The following is a 17192-nucleotide window of genomic DNA, read 5'->3' on the forward strand; positions in this document are numbered from 1 at the left end:
GGGGTCTCAGCATAGATTTTACCATGGTAGTATGGGCTGTACTTGGCCAATACAATGGTGTGAGGAGCCACTATTTCTTGGATATCATTTTGTTTTCTGCACATGGGATGTAAAGGTTGGGACCCTTTCCCCTCAGAGACTTGGCCTAAGGGAGGAAGAATATATCAGGACCTTGGAGAGCATCTATCTGCCTCCTAGCATCAGAGATCACAAAGAAAAAAAAATTAGTTTTAATCAAAAAAATTCCAAAATAAAAGACAGTGATTTCCCCATCCCTCAAGGTGTAGTGAGTCTCAGAGGCTCTCCCTCATGGATATAGCATTCAGCTGGGAAAGCAAGCAAATAACATCTGCAACGGTGCAAGTGAGGTCCCCAGTAGGGTAGAAGGTTAGCCCGCTGAGAGGGACAGCCTGCTGCTCAGGCCACTTCTTCAGGGCACAGACTGGCTGGGGCTGGCAGGCTAAGATAATGACTACGTGAAGGCAACTGACGGGAATGTCAGTCTGGGCAGCAGGACCCCTCAGTTCTGTGGTGTCCCCAGGCAACATGGTGTGCAGCCGGGCACAGAGATGATTTTCCTGCACACAGTAGCATGTGTTCTCGTCATAGCTCAAGGTATTAAATCATACTTCTGGATGAAAACCCCCCAATCTTGGTTGCAGCGCATACCTTATACTAGGGAACTTGCAAGGAGATCAGTGTTGAACCATAAAGCGAAGTACAGGGTTTGGCTTGGTTTTTGTCTTTGTCTGTGAAAATGTACAGCACGCCTGGTTGGGGCTGCGGTGTCAGGACAAGGGTGGTTCCTTACCGGACCCTTCATACCTCCCCAACCCACACCACTGTGGCTGTACCCTTTATGCCTGACACCTCACACCTCAGGGCGTTTTGTCTCCCATTGACCAGGAACAGTGACTCTTGAGCTGGTGTGAGGAGGTACTGTCCAAAGAGCCCGCTGTCTCTCAAGACTCTTCGGGGTCCACCCCAGGGTGGGGCTGGCCCCCTGGATGGCTCCTTTAAGTTCTTCAGCCTGCCCATCTTCCCAGTGGACAGCTCTAGGAACAGCAGGTCTGGCTCCTTGTCGAGAGTGGCATAGGCGTTGTACTGATTACCTTCTGTGAAGGAATGCTGGAATGCCAAGTCGGAGATGCCCGAGTTTATTTTTAGGTCATATAGAGTCTGGATTTCCCCCCACACTGTGACCGCCTGCACGTGTAGCCAGGGGCTGTTGTTGGAGACACTGACGATGAAGCGTCCATCAGGGGACACATGGGGGGTGCCTGTGATATCCCTGTTGGGGCCTAGCACCGAGTCTGTGACACTGTCAATGAGCAGCTGTGGGCCAGCGGAGGTAGGGGTGTCCCGTTGACACTGCACGAAGAAGTAACCGCCGAGGTGAGTGTGTGCCATGGCCTGAGGCATGCAGCCATAGTGCCGTAGGCTGATTGTCTTGAGCGCCATCAGAGTCTCCAGGTCGACTTTGTGGACAGCAGGGTCAGTCTTGTTGAAGATGAAGCCAAACCTGGGAGGACAATGATGGGGGTCAGAGAGCAGGAGGTCACGCACTGTGAGGGGTGAGGCATCTGTCATTCATTTGTTTTAAATGATGGCATCCCAACCCTTCAGTCATCTAACGGTCTATTAATAAGACCTATCATTTCTGCAGGGGATGCTTCCAGAAGTCAGCAGCTACACTTGCCAGCCACATACAGTTGAGGGCAAGTGTTCGTGGATTTGCATGTTTGCAAAAGCCATTCAACTTCAGAAATTGGGAGGGGAAAAGGCCCTTAATGCACCTTTCTGGGGGTGCCTTTGGATGGCTTCCCTAGCTTGTGTTATCTGGGGTTGGGGATCTGGGCCTGCAGGGTGGGTAGGGAGAAAAAGACTGAGATAGACCTCTCTTGCCCTACTGTCATAAGGACATGGTCTTGTAAATCAGCCTGTTCTTGGGCTGACTGGTAAGTCAGAATTTGAAGACATAGATGCACCCAAACAAGACAGAACTTCTATTTGTAGCCTTGATTTCAGGGTAAGGAATGCATAGTGTAGCCTCCCCTCTGCCATCTATGATGTGGGCAATGGGCAACTTTTGCCTCAGAAGTCACATGGTTCTCTGGTGCCCTTCGGCTACAGAGCCTAGGACAATCTTGTCTCTCTGAGTGTCAGGGACTTCCAAGAGATCTCTGTCTGTTCTCAGGGCAGTTGGGAAGACTGGATCTGAGAGGGAGCTCAGGTAAATGGGACTTGGTCACATCGAGCTTTTTGATATCCTGTTGGAGACTGGCTATAAATATGGAAAGGTCTGACACCAGGTGGGACCTTCCACAGAGATCTTGAGCCCAAAAGCCTTACTTATAGAGGCCTACAGTGCCAGATGCACCTAAAGAATAGGAGACATCTCTGTGTCTATAATTTCCTCTTAAAAAAACCTGGCATCTCCAGAGCAGGCAAAATGCTTCAGGCATTGACTTTAAAGCATCCTTAAAGAGGCAGAGGGAGAAAAACGGTGCTCTAAAAGGAACTCAAATTTAAGAGCCACTCAGGAGCATCCAGAGCCTGAACCTGTACCACTCCAGCATCCTGGTGGAGGCTCATTCCAGCTCTGAGGCTCTGTAGAGAAGTCATTCTTAGGAGCCTATTGTTCTCTTTGGGTCCTTGGCACCAGCATGCAAAATGAACCATTTCTTCCTGGAGACAGTACCTCATATCAGTTCACAGAGGCATACATAGTGAGATCTCTGGGGTCTTGGTGACACAACAAGGGAAGTTTGCAGAGCCCGTGGGTGTTCTATGAAATGAGGAAGGAAGGGGAATGGTTGATCTCTACAGACTCTGGGCCTGCCAAGTGGTTTTCTATCCAAAGGCAGAGCAGGAAGTAGTGGGAGGGCAAGAGGGGATCTGGTGCTGAGCTGGGCATGACTGCCCAGGCAGAATGGGGCTGAGCGTGGCCTACAGAGGCTTGGTGGACCAGTTACCTGACATGGTTGATGATGAGATTTGTTGGAGGTATAAAGAAATCGTCCACTCCTGCAAATGGTGTTCGGATGAGGTGCTGGCCTTGGCCGGTGCTGGCTTCTGTGATCACCTGTAACAAAGAGGGGTTCTTGTGAGGGGCTTTCAGGAAGGGGCTGGAGATCTGGCCATGCACATGTTCTGCTGTAGACCCCACAGATAGGGCTGCTGGGGGAGACAGATGGCAGGTAAGCCCTAGTTCCTGGGAAGGGAGCCAGGCGGGTGCTGCTTGGGAACATGCCGGTCAGGCATCCATCCTTCCTGGACGAGGGAGTGATGGGACTGGAGAGAAGGCCCAGACTGTCCACCTCTCCTCCATCAGACCTGGCAGTGGGCTTCTTGTCAACCTCCAGAAGGGTGGGGTGAGGAGTGGTGCTGGGCTTTCCGAGGAAGTTATCCTCCCTGGTAAGAGAATGTGTTCAGAAACAGCTTCTTCCCAGCTGGACCTCCAGTGTGTTCATCTCTGCTCAATCTCAGACAAAGAGGGAGAGTGTTCTGGTCAAAGGCCTGATGCACTTGGAATGTATTTAACATATTTATTTAGTGGTTTTGTGTGTTTATGTGGGGCAAACACATATATGTGCACAGCTGTGCATATGCTAGCGGAGGCCAGAGGTCAACCTTGGGAATCATTTCTCACGTCCCCATCTACTTTGTGTGTTTGAGCCGAGGTCTCTCACTGACCTGTTAACTCATCAAGTAGGGTAAGCTGGCTGACCATAAGCCCCCAGGGCCTGCCAGTCCCTGCCTTCTCGGCACGGGGATTACAAGTGTGCATCACCATGCCTGGCCTTTTTTTTTTTTTTTTAAATGTGGGATTGAACTCAGGTCCCTCATGCTTATATGACAAGCACTCTGAGCCGTCTTCCTAGTCTGGAATTTATTTTCTTTAATGCTAAGTCCCTTAGCATGGGTTCCTGGGAATTTCTGTCCTGTGTTGCTCTCAAAATGTGGAGACCCCAGAACTGGTGAGAGAAAGCAGGCATCCTACATGGCTGTCACTAACGCCATGATGGCATCTTATAGTGTGTTTCTAGCTATGCAAATGGGACTTATTCCCTAATGAGAAGATATTGGTCCCATTCTTTGCACAATTTGGAGTGTGGTTACCTCTGTTTCCCCACAGGCAATGCTTTCTGCCGTGCAGACTTGGCAGAAAGCAAACAGGTCCATGCCCTGGTGTGTGCCCCTGTTATATTGAGTCAGGGCAACTTTAGCTCCAGACAGAGCTATGTGGTACAGGTTAGACAAAGTAGAGGTTAGACAAGGTAAGTCAAAACTGGGTGCCTTGTGTGAAGCCACATGGCTAAGGGCTAACCTAGGCTCTGCCTTCTGTACATGCTCGTTGATCTTGTAGGCTCTGGGCCACTGCCCAGAAAGAGGCAGATCTACAGTGCAGTGTGGCTTGATGGCTCACAGGCGATTTTAGTTCAAGGGCACTAGGGTCAGGAAGCAGACCCTCAACTCTCAATTAGGAAGAGGAAACAGTTTTTACACTCCTATTGCAGCCATGGCAGTAGCAGAGAGGACCCAGGTTTCTGCAATCCTGTGGCAGCCTCCAGGACAAGGGCAGTGGTCTCTGATGGGGCCTGCTGAGAACACAGCTGGTAGCACTGAGCACTTTTGCCTTTTAGGAAAGGGACTGCCTTCTGGCTTTCACTTTCACTTTTTTTTTTTAATGTCTTTTCATGACATAACAAACAGCAGCTGGCTTGCCTGTTCAGGCAGGTTTGAGGCTGCTAGCCTTGGGCATGGGGGAATGTCAACAGGCTAGATGCTGGAGCAGAGGGATACTGTTGTGATTTCTACTCTCTGAGTGGTTTTGAAGTTGTACAGAGTGTATTTTCCTGTGATTTTTCTATTTAACAAATGGCAGGATGACGCTTTCCTGACAAGTCCACGGGAGAACAAGCTCATAGAACTGGACTTTAAGAAAATACAAGGATTAGAAATGGGATCTTAGAGAGACTCTGGGAAACGAGACTGAGGATTCCAACTCAGCGTGCAATCGCTGCTTGATACCAGGCCTGTCATTTCAGCTTATAATAGAGATGGGAAATTACAGGCTGTCACTGGTCAGTGTCACTGGTCAGTGTCACTTGCGCTTCGCTACCCTGACACCCTGTATTCAGAGGTTGCTTCATCAGACACAGCACCATGAGCCAGTGACCCCATGTGGCAGGTCGACTTTATTTTTCAGAGCCCTGAGGTTCTTTTTGCCCCAGTCTTATGTCCTAGCACATAGCCGAGCCCACAGATGCTACAAAGATAATTCTGAAGACTTCTGGTTCTGTGGGCTCAGCTCGGGAAAGATTCAGTGATGGCACTGTAGTACGAGGTGTTACCCGAATGGAAGGGAGAGGACGAGAGTGCTGAACATGTCTCTTAGATGGGTGGACAATGCCAGCTGAGAAGTAGGCTAGAGGTGACAGAATGCTGGGCCTGGGGAAAGGATGCGGAGGAATAGGTGATGCCTTATAGTCAGCACTGGTTGCTGAGGGGAGTATGGGAGTGAGCTTCATGCACGGATTCATCTGCACATTGCCAGGGCAAAATTTAACCAGTCCTCGAATAATGAATATTTAGAAGGATTGGTAGGATGCTTCAAGTGCTTTACAAATATTAACAGCACGCTCTTCGCCCACACTTGCACTCTCTCGCGTTGCCCGTGTTTTGGATATGGGGTACAGGGGTCTCACTCTATATTCCAGGCTGGCCTTGAACTGCCAATCCTTCTATCTCAGCATCCAGAGTTTCGGGGTCCTGAGTGTGTGTGGCCATGCACAGCTCTTCAACTGTTTCTAGGAACATTTTATTATTAAGTTACTTTAGAAAAGTGTGTGTGTGGGGGGGGCATCAGATCTCAGAGTTCAGATTGTGGGTGGTCATGAGCCCCCTGATGTAGATACTGGGAACGAAACTCAAGTCCTCTGTGACAGTGGCAAGGGCTCTTAAATGCTAAGCCCTCTCTCCAGGATTCCGGTTACCTTCTGATTATCAGATATTACAGCCCAGAACATCTAATTTTACAAAACCTTTGACATTTTCCTTAGATTAATGATATAATTTTTTTGGTATTTATATGCATGTAAAAGAATTCTACTAGCTGAAACGTTCCTATCTATTAAGTTCTGCTCCGTGTCTGTGTTAATGGGTTTTCTCGTGTGTTGTTTCCTTCCCCTGGTATGTACAATTTAGGCCCATCTTTGATCAAGCTATATTATATTTAATCACTGCTTCATGTGTTTAGTTACATTATTGGGCACACAGCTATTCATCATCATGAAAGTCTCTCCTGCTGTCCACAGCTTTTAAACTTGAAGGCACCTCGCCCGGCACTCACAGTCCCTCTCTTGAGCATCCCTTTGATCAACCGTTATCACTGTTTCAAGCCTCGAGGTCTCTCCTTTTATTTCTTCCACTGTATTTCTTTCATGTCCTTCCTCCCCCCTCTTGGTAATGGATACTGAATTTAGGACCCACATGTAGGAAAGCGTTCCAGCATGGCGTTACATTCTCTTTAACTGATAAATGCTTGCATGTGCTTATGCGAGCCAGAGGACAACCTTGGGTGTTGTCCACCCACCCTTTAAAAATTAAAATATATTTTAGATATTTATTTTATGTGCTGTGAGTGCTTGCCTCCTTGTGTAAATGGGCACCGTGTGCATGCCTAGTGCCTGCAGAGGTCAAAAGAGAATGTCTGATCCCCTGGAACTGGACTTAAGGTTCGTTGTGAGCCACTGTGTGGGTGCTGGTTATGGGATCTGGGTCTTCTGCAAGAGCAGCTGGTGCCCTTAACCACTGAACCCTCTTTAGCTGTCCGTTCACCTTAATTTGTTTTTGAGACTGTATCTTAAATGGACCCGGAATTTGCTATGTAGACTGGGGTTGGCTACAGAGTTCCAGGAATCCTCCTGTTTCAGTCTCCCTAGTCTCTCCTTTAAAAAGATGTGTGTGTGTGTGTGTGTGTGTGTGTGTGTGTGTGTGTGTGTAGGAGTGAATGTGAGGGTCAGAGGACAACTCTTGGGGGTCAGGTTTTGTCCTTCCATGGTGAGTTCTAGGGATGGGACTTAGTAGTTGGGTTTGTGCAACAAGTGTCATTTTGCTGGCCTCAGATTCATTTCTTTCCCCTCTATGGGTTTAGGGGGGTCAGGTCCCAATGTTTGTAAAACAAGCACTTTACTGATTGAGCTATCTCTCTGCCCGCCTCCTTGTTCTTTTTTGAGGTGAGGGCTAAGTTGCCCAGGCTGGCTTTGAACTCACTTTACTGTCCAGGCAGGCCTTGAACTCATGATCATTTCTCCTTTACCTCCAGAGTAGCTATGACTACAGGCCAGTGTCACTAGACTTGGCTTTAATATTTCTTAAAAACAAAATTTTTCTAATGGTTTTCTTTTTAAATTCTACAGAAACATTCTATGTATGTATGTATGTATGTATGTATGTATGTATGTATGTATGTATGAATGACCGGGTATCTCTCATGTAGCCCAGGCTAGCCTCAAATTCACAATGAGGACAAAGATGACCTTGGACTTCTGATCTTCCTGCCTCTACTTCCCAAGTTCTGAGATCACAGTCATACACCACCATGTATGATTTTCTGTGGTGCTGGGGATGGAATCCAGGGCTTTACGCATGACAGGTAAGCACACTACTGACAGTCTCATCCCCAGCATATCTTTGTCTTAAAAAAAAAAAAGGCAGGGGCTGGGGAGACGGTTCAGCAGTTAAGAGCACACGTTGCTCTTCCAAAGGGCCTGGTCTGGGTTTAATTCCCAGCAACCCCCATGGCTGTTTACAACTGTCTGTAACTCCAGTTCTAGGTGTCCAACAGCCTCATACAAACATATGTGTAGACAAAATGTCAATGCACATACAAAGAAGATATTTGGAGAAATGGAATATTCACACCCCAACATTTTCTCCACTCTTCTTTTCCCAAGAAAGTAAGACTTGTATTTTTACTCTGCCCTGGCTTCACCCACTCTTGATTGTAAAAACTTAACATACTATTTCTCTTTCACTTTCCTAGCTTTATCTAGGTCACATATATTTCAAGGTGTTTCCTCCTCGGCCTGCTCTTAAACCTCTTCTCTTTCTGTCCCTCTGTGCTGTGCCTCCTTTCTCTCTCTATACAGTGATAACATCTCTGGTCCAGCGCATCTGATGTTTGTCTAGTATCTTCCCTTGCTGTTCCCTTAGGCTTCTTAGTGCTAAGCCTCTGGGAGCTCACACACACCCTTTGTCTTCCTGGGTAAGTGACATCTTTGATGGGACAGGCCTATTGAAGCTCAGCTCTTTCCTCTTCCAATCATATAGATGTGACATGTGGCCTTCAGGTAACTATTGTGGGCGAGAAGTCTAATGTCTAATGTTAACCCAATTATCTGTCTTCTATGGGGATTTGTTTTTCCAGCCCCAAAGGTTTCCTTTGTCAGAGTTCTCTTTCTTGGAGTTTCAGAATTCTACTAAGAAGTGCCACGAGACACATTACTTCTCATCACCTTGGGTTGGAATTTGCAGAGACCTCTCTCTGAGAATGACTGCATGTGTACGCGTGTGCTCTGCATGTGTGGAGTCCAGAGGACAACTTTGTGGAGTCAGTTCTCTCCTTCCATGTTTACCCAGCTTCCAGGGAGTTGAACACCCGGCATTTAGGCTTGTGGGGCAAGCGTCCTTATTCTCTGAGCCCTCTCACCAGCCCTGGATCTCTATGAATCTAAAGGATTACAGTTCTTTAGCTCAGCAGTTATATACCAAATTTGTTTGATTCTTTTTTTCAGATAGCCTATAGTTACCCTGGTTGTCCTGGGATGGGCATCCCTCTGCCTCAGCTCCCAAGTTCTGGGATTATAGGTGAGTAGTACCATGCCTAGCACATTTAATGTTTGCTTCTATTCCAGCTGTGACCTTTCTCTTTCGGAATGTTAAGGGATCCTATTCCACATCTCCAGCTCTTCATAGGTTATCCCTTTGGGAAGATTTCCTTTTTCTTTCAGATTGCTTCTTAGAAATGCATTTTTCTTTTCTAAATCACTGTGATTTTAAAACTGAAAAGCCAGTCTTGCTCATGTGCACCATCTGGATGCTGGGAATTAAACCCAGGCCCTCTGGAAGTGCAGCCTGTGCTCTTAACTGCTGAGCCATCTCTCTTGCTTCTGCCATTTTTTTTTTTTTAAGGTAAGGATATGCTGGGGATGAGACTGTCAGTAGTGTGCTTACCTGGCAAGCATAAAGCCCTGGATTCCATCCTCAGCACCAGAGTAAATCATATGTGGTGGTGTATGCTTTGTAGCTGAAATAGGACCAATTTTCTGGTAACCCCTCTCTGAATTTCATTCTTAGAAGCATTCTCAGGAAATCTTTCCGTGTTGTGCCTTGGATGTACAATGTCCCCCCACCCCCACCCCACACTTATTGATTTGAACGCTTGGTCTCCAGCTGATGATGCATCACTGGAGGAAGTGGGTTGCTGGAGGAAGGGAGGGCCTTGAAGCATTCAGCCTGACCTTGTTTCTGGTACCCTGGTTGCATCCTATTCCCATGAGATGTCAGCAGGCAGCTGCCCCTTCCCTCTGCCCCCTGCCGTGGTGCCTTCTGGGCTGTGATGGTCTACTTTCAAGACTGAGATCCAAAGTATGTTTGGCTACAGAGAAAAGTGAGTAATACAGTCATTCCCCCCCCGACCCCCACCTCTAAGCTCATTTTCTTTTCTAAGTGGTATTTATTTTGGCTCCGAGGTCCTTTGATAAGCTCTTTTAATTGTTAGGTTTACTGGACCTGGGCCTGGTGTTTTCCCCTTGGGCCCCAGCAATGGCTGAGAGGAGAAGAAGGCCAAGTTGTCTCCATTTACTTCTGTTGATTCTAAGAGAGCATTCAACCCTAGCAGCCCACATCATTCATTTGCATGGAGTGAGTTAACCCTTCCCTTGTATCCACATGGTTCTGTGCATTGCGTTTTAGGAGAACAGGGGAGGAGACAATCTTGTGACTTTTCTTTTTCCCTTTGGTTTTTCGAGAGAGGGTTTCTCTGTGTAGCCCTGGCTGTCCTGGAACTCACTCTGTAGACCAGGCTGGCCTCGAACTCAGAAATCTGCCTGCCTCTGCCTCCCAAGTGCTGGGATTAAAGGCGTGCACCACCACTTGGCTTCAAACGAGATTTTCAAATCTCAGTGACTTTTTTTTTTTAATCCCCATAGGGGGTTAGTGAATCCTTAGGGATAGAGATGCAGGGCCAGGCACACCCAACGCCAGGTAGTGTCAAGCTTCCCTAGCTGGTGTAGGTTGGATTCCTACAGATCAGCAGAGCCCAGCCTCTTCTCAGGAGGCTGGGTATAGTGTAGGGGCTTCAGACCTATGCAGACTGGGGCCACGGCCATGGACACGTCACTTCAGTGTCTGTGGCCTAGCACTCTGTAAGCACTAAGTCCAAGTGCTTTCTCTGTGCTTTCAAGCATGTGGGCTGCTGTTCCTGTTCATTGGCTAGAATGACAGTTTCAATAGAGTGTGTTTCTACCAAACTCATGTTGGCACATTGTGGGGCTGTGAAAGGCAGCCTGATTTCTGGTTCAGGTAGGTTTAAAACTCCGGTGACCCCGCAGGGTTCCCTTCAAGGTACGGTAGGAGTTTGGCCACACTCTCAGACTCCAGGCTCCTGACACAAGGTCTCTATAGATTTTTGTCTTTCAATCACGTAAGGGCAACGCACCTACTAGCCCCTCCACAGGTAGAAGGCATGACTTCATGTAGCCTCAAGACAGATTTCCATATTAATGAGGTACCTAGCCCAGAAAGGCGTAGCCAATCAAGCTTTTCCCAGACCCTCCTCCCTGCAAAAGGTATTTACCCTTAGGCTCACCCTTGAGAAAACAGGGTACGGTTTCTCATCTACTTTCTGCCATGACAATAAAAGTCTTAAAACCATGGACTGTTTCTCTTTCATTGGGATCTGCTGTGGGGAGCAATGCAGAAGGCCTTCACCAACAGAGCCGCCATCTAATCTCCTGTGGAAGTCCTCTCTGCATTCCCAGCCATGGGCGACCACCGACCCAAGCCAACCGCCTGCAACTAAGTCAAGCCAAGCCAACTGCTGTGACAAGCCAAGGACTCTCCCCATGGAGCTTCTCTCCCCCTCTCCTCTTCAGTGGTGGGTTAGTCCAGCTTGTGGGCCCCTACCTCGTTCTCAGCTCTTCCATGACTTCTAGCGGTGCCTAGGTGCCCAAGAGCCTGAGAACCAGACAGGCCCTGGCCTCTCCGCAGGCCCGGGACTCCTGCACCCCCAAGCTAGCTCTGGCTTGTCCCCAGGACCTCAGACTGTGCTCATCCACCCCGGGAGTGGTGTCCTTGCAGCTTCTCACAGCCTGACACTCACCTGGCACTGGCATGGGGTGAGTGCTGTCAATCTTCCCGCAAGCAGCCCTAGCCCTGTGGCGGGGCAGACATGGGACCCCCACTTTTTCCCAACAGCACATGACTTATATAACTCCAGTGTTAAGAGTGTGGCGAGCTTGTGGGACTTTCTTGAGCTCCATTTATGAATCTCTATTCTCCAGAAGGGATTAATGCAGTCCTTATAGGATGGGTAAGTTCTCACAAGAATGGATTGTTATAAGGGGGGGGGGGTCTCATGCACTTTTCTCCTCTCTTGTTGGCATGTGTGTCTCTTCCACATACATCTGCTTCCCTTTTCTATGTGTCCACCATGAGGGGACGGAATACCCCTGCCTATGGTCTCCCACGAGAAGCTGACAAGATAGAGCCTCTTGATCTTAGAGAAAACCATGAGTGAAAATAAATCTTTTTCTTTATAAATCATACAGCTTCAGGTGTTTTGTTATAGCAACAGAAAACAAATGGAAAGAGCTCACATTCGTGACTTTTAACACTATTCTTTAGATGGTTTGTTCATTCCAAGAAGAAGAATACCGTATCTTCCTTTTCACTGTCTGGGCTTCAGAGGCTCATCCTATTTGTCCCAAAGAGTTGTCAACTCAGGAGAATCAAGTATGGTGGGGCTAGGCAGGGACTGAATTGTCATGACATTAGAATTTGATAATTTTACATTGTTTTCAGTTGTAGTCCTGGTTGAAGATATCCTGTGAATACCTAATATGGGAGTATTGTTTGGAAGCTATTTTTAGTTTCCTTCTGTTGCTGTGCTAAAACACTCTGATTTAAAGCAACTTAGAGGAGGAAAGGATTTATTCAGCTCACATTTCCAAGTCACAGTCTATTTTTGAGGAAGTCAGGGTCAAAACCCAAGCATGAACCTTGGAGGTCACTACTTGGTGGCTTGGGCATAGGTTCAAGCTTAGCTAGCTTTCTTACACAGCCCAGAACTGCTTGTATAGGGGTTGGTGCCTCCCATGGTGGGCTGGATCCTCCTACTTCAATTAACAATCAAGAATCAAGATGATTTATCCAATGACATGCCTATTGGCCAATCTACTCCAGATAGGTTTTCAAGTGAGAGTTTATTCTTAGATCACAAGTAAATCTTATAATATGGTTTCTTGCTTTCTTTTCAAGCTTTTGTAGAAATAAGTTGGATAGCTGGCCACCCAGAAAGGCATGAGACAATTACTTTATAGCAACAGAATCCTGTATAGGCTGAGTATCAGCTTTAACATGCTCAACCTACCTGTAGGCTTGGTTGGGACTTGTGTATGTCTCCCCAGCTCAGGACCCACACTTGGTCATGTGACTTGTCATAGGACAGCTTAGCTGGCAGAGGGTCCACACCTATGGACTTGAAAAGAAACAGTGACAAGTTGGTCATTGTTGAGGTTACAGCTGATGTGACAGTCACATCAAGATGGTATGGACTTTTGTGTATGTGGTCCTCTCTCAAGGAGAGTTAGGAAGCTGGCCTTGAACCCTTGCCAGCAATCCTTATTGGAAACCCAGTATAGAAGCCTTCTCATGGGCTTTGTCCTCAGAGGACAAAAGGACACAATGAGTTGTATCTTTGAAGCATTTACTTTCTTGCCCATCTTTTACCTAAAGTATCCTAGGTCCAACTTGGATGAAGAATAAACATAGAGGTTTTTCAAATTCCACTCAAGAACCCGTTCCAGGAATCTCTTTTTATTCCCCTAGAAGTCTTCGGTGCCTCTTGGACCCTCAGTATCTACTTGGCTTCTGGTAAGTTGGTACTTCTTTCTACCCTGAGGTAGATTTTGAGACCACCCATTGCTATCCACCTCTTACCTTTGTTTTACTTTTTGTTGCACACTCATCAGTTTTCAGGCTACAGCATCAGCAGGCTCACACTCAGACTACAGCATCAGCAGGCTCACACTCAGACTACAGCATCAGCAAGCTCACTCACACTCACTTTTTGAATTGAAGCATCTGTGAGCCTGCTACCTATCAAGTCTACAGCATCTCCTACCACAGGAATGCCGTTTCCTCCTTTTTATAGTGTAGAATTTTGTTTAAATTAAAAATTCTATGTATGTTGTATGTGAGTGTAGGTGCTGAGGAGGACAGAAGAAAGGACTTTTTTCTAGACTCCCCTGGAGCTGGACCCTCAGATTGTTGAGCCACCTAACTAATGTGGGTGGTGGGAACCAAGCTTGGCTTCGATTCAGGAGCAGCAAGCACTTTCACTGCTGAGCCATCTCTCCCACAGTGTAGTTTTATGTTACAAAACTGTTCCTTAGCTGGGCAGTGGTGGCACATGCCTTTAATCCCAGAACTTGGGAGGCAGAGACAGGTGGATTTCTGAGTTCGAGGCCAGCCTAGTCTACAGAGTGAGTTCCAGGACTGTCAGGGCTATAAAGAGAAACCCTGTCTCGAAAAACAAAAACAAAAACAAAAAAACAAAAACACCAAACCAAACCAAACAAAACTGTTCGTTGATGATCATGATCCTGGGCTATGAAACCCCAGCTCTCCTCATAACCCCATGCTCAGTGAAGATGCTTACACAGGTTTTCTGCCTTCTCCGGCATCTTTCTGTCTATTTGCCCACCATGTTTGATGCCTTCAAATCCATATAGATGAGCCCTGTCTTAGGTTTACTATTGTTGTGATGAAACACCTGACCAAAGCATCTTGGGGAGGAAAAGGTTTATTTAGTTTATGATCCCATATCACTGTTCATCATTGGAAGAAGTCAGGATAGGGACTCAAGCAGGGTTGGAACCTGGAGGCAGGAGCTGATGCGGAGGCCATGGAGGGGTGCTGCCTACTGGCTTGCTCCCTTTGGCTTGATCAGCCGGTCTTCTTATAGAACCCAGGACTACCAGCCCAGGGGTGGCTCCACCCAAAGGCCTTCCCTATTGATCACCAATTAAGAAAATGTTCTCCATGCTTGCCTACAGGCCATTTTATGGAACATTTTCTCAAATGATGTTCCTGTCTCTCACATGACATATAACTATCCACCACATGGCCCCAAAGTCCCACTTCCTCCATGGGTTCAATGGCTTTCCTCCACTTCCTTGATCACTATAACTTATACCTCATAAACATAATTTCTGAAGTTTCTTTCTAGTCAGGTAGAAAATTAAAAAAAAATGACCATCTCTGTCCACACTGGGCCAAATTTGCTAAACAACTCTCTACGGAGCCCCGCCCCCACCCTTTCGTCTTCCATGACTGCAGGGAGGAGTCCTAGACCGGCTTAAAAGTTCAGAGGTCACTTCATGACCCTCCTTTTAGCATTATAGGATTTATGTGGACACCATTCTCTTTTAGAAACTCCATTTAACCTCTTTGTTTCTCTGCATCTTTCTTTGCTTCTTCCTGACAAGAGTTGGTATGTCCTAGAGCTTCTCCATTGGCCTCATCTATTTTTTCCCCTGGTACTGAATTCTAAGAACTCATAGAGGACCTCACATTAATGTGCAGAACTCAACTTGTAATTTTGCTTGTTCAACTCATTAAAGTCTCCCTTTATTTTCTTGTTCTAATTGATAGCTCCCATCCACTGAAGTCCCAGGGAGAGGTTCTAATTACTTCTCAAGATAGATGTAGGCTCCGATGAGGCTGGCGTGTCTCCCCACTTCTTGGCCTCTGATGAGGCTGGTGTGTCTCCCCACTTCTTGGCCTCTGATGAGGCTGGCCTGTCTCCCCACTTCCTGGCTACTGCTTTCACTATGGTGGTAGTCAGTGTTCACTTTCATCTGGATTGGTTTTGTAATCAGCCAGGAGACACATTCTGAGCTGTGCTTGGGACCTTGTGTTCCTGGAGAAGTTTAACTGAGGGAGAGAATGTGGGAGCTACCTTCCACAGTCTGACTGAAAAGGGAAAGCAGAGAGTAAGCATCCTGAGCACCAGCAGTCATCTCTCTCCTTTCTGATGGTGGACTCAGTCGCAGCAGCCCCTTCACACTGCAGCCCCTTCACACTGAAGACCCTTCACACTGAAGACTCTTGGGGCTGTAGTGGACTGAACCCTTAAACCTCCAGTCAAAATAAACCTTTCTCTCTTCAGTTGCTTCTGGTCATAGCAATGAGACAAGGAACTAATACCAAATTACCAAAGGCTTTGGCACCCGGCATTGTCATGCTTCAACTGGAGCTTTCTATTCCATGGCAAAGCTACCGTCTGAGGACATCAGTTTCTTAATCTTTGTAAAGATCCTTCTCCCGTGTTTTCTCCTCTCAAACATGTCCCGTTTATCTGCCCTCTTCGCTGCAAAATTTTCTTGGCATTTAGACAGTAGCCATTGTCTTCTGTTACTACTTAATCCCTTCTTGTGAGATTTCATGCTCCTACTCAGTGCTGTGAAAGAGGGAGCTGAAAAGCTAAGCTCAAAAGTTGATTAAATTCAGAATGGGATTTTCCGTAGTCTCACTGTGCTGAGGCATTGAAGTCTGTCAGGAGAAAAGAGCCTGAGTGAAAAGCCTCAGGATTAGGGAACGGACAGAGCAGACTCAGCCCTCAAGAAATTTTAAAATGATCAACTTGCTACTCTTCCTGCCTAGCAGAGGAAAGGGCAAATCTTTCTGATTGGTGACAGCTATTTTAAAGACTTTACAACTTAAAAATATGTAGAATTTTGGGATTAAAATAAACACTAGGCATTTCAAGAGGCAGATATCTTTTTTTTTTTTTTTTTTTAATATTCAAAATCATAATAGGAAGGGCCACAAGAAGACAATTAAGAATTTATGAGGTTGGGAATTGATAGAGAATTTGAAGGTAAAAATGAATTATCTGATGATAATAATAATAATTAGGCAAGCCCATATTAGATACAGGAGAAGGCAGGATTAGTAAACTGAAGGATACATTGCAGGACATACAGAATTGAAACAGGAGGAGACATGTATGTATGATATAATGGAAAGGCAAAACATTTTAAAGACAGGGTGGGGGTTGGGGTGAGGGTAGGGATGGGTAGTCCTAAGGAAGAGAGTTGAGCACCAGGAAGCAGAGTATGTAAAGACATAATTGCTGAGAATTTTTCTATCTAATAAATGTTCAGTACACAAACTCAAGAGCTTCTGGAAACCTTACACTGCAGTTAAAATGCTAAACAAAGAGGAATGCGGAGGAGGAGGCAGGGAAGATACAGCTGGCCCAGCAACAAAGCAAGACAAAGATGGAATCTTATGAGGCTGAAGGAAGACAACTGTCATCTAGAGTTATTCAGAAATAAAGAGTGAATATTTTCACTCACGACAAAACAGAGATCTGTTTCCAGCAACACTAAAAGAGCTAACAAAAAATGACCTCATTCCAGCACTTGGTAGACTGATGCAGGAGGATTGGAAGTTCAAGGCTAGCCTGGTTTATGGAATGAGATGCTGTCAAAACAACTACCACATATCTTAATAATAAAGGGGATGAGAAAGATAAATATATGGGTAAATATCAGTTATTGCCTGGATATAGATATTAATTAATTTTGTATATTACTATAGTAATACAAAAGGCAGGAAGAAGGTTAAAGGAGTTAGTGATTATTGAAGAAGTGAAGTGTGATGGCTAGTGTTGAACTATATATATGACATAAGTTAGAATCATTAGGCAGCTGGGCTTGTCTATGTTAGATTATCTTGACTGCATTAACTGAGGTGGAAAGTCCCACCCACTGTTGGTAGCACCATTCTCTAGGCAGGGGAGAAAGTAAGCTAAGCTATCACTAGGAGCATTTATTAATTCATTGCTCTCTGTTCTTAACTAGCACTGTGACTGGCTGTTCTTAACTAGCACTGTG

General features: G+C 46.3%; 1 protein-coding gene across 2 annotated transcripts in view; it reads right to left on the reverse strand.

The window, feature by feature from the left end:
* Window positions 1-749: 749 nt before the first annotated feature.
* Fstl4 (follistatin like 4) overlaps window positions 750-17192 on the reverse strand; it is a 419001-nt gene continuing 402558 nt past the window's right edge. The window contains exons 13-15 of one of the 2 annotated variants that reach the window (XM_028775986.1): window positions 12659-12766; window positions 2976-3085; window positions 750-1522 (exon numbers count right to left, since the gene is read on the reverse strand). In XM_028775986.1, the coding sequence (XP_028631819.1) occupies window positions 820-1522; window positions 2976-3085; window positions 12659-12766 (921 nt within the window). In that variant the 3' untranslated portion in view covers window positions 750-819. The remainder of the gene's footprint in view (window positions 1523-2975; window positions 3086-12658; window positions 12767-17192) is intronic. The other variant, XM_028775987.1, reaches the window with a different exon arrangement.

This window comes from Grammomys surdaster, unplaced genomic scaffold (genome assembly GCF_004785775.1).
Source record: "Grammomys surdaster isolate TR1022 unplaced genomic scaffold, NIH_TR_1.0 262, whole genome shotgun sequence".
Taxonomy (NCBI): domain Eukaryota; kingdom Metazoa; phylum Chordata; class Mammalia; order Rodentia; family Muridae; genus Grammomys; species Grammomys surdaster.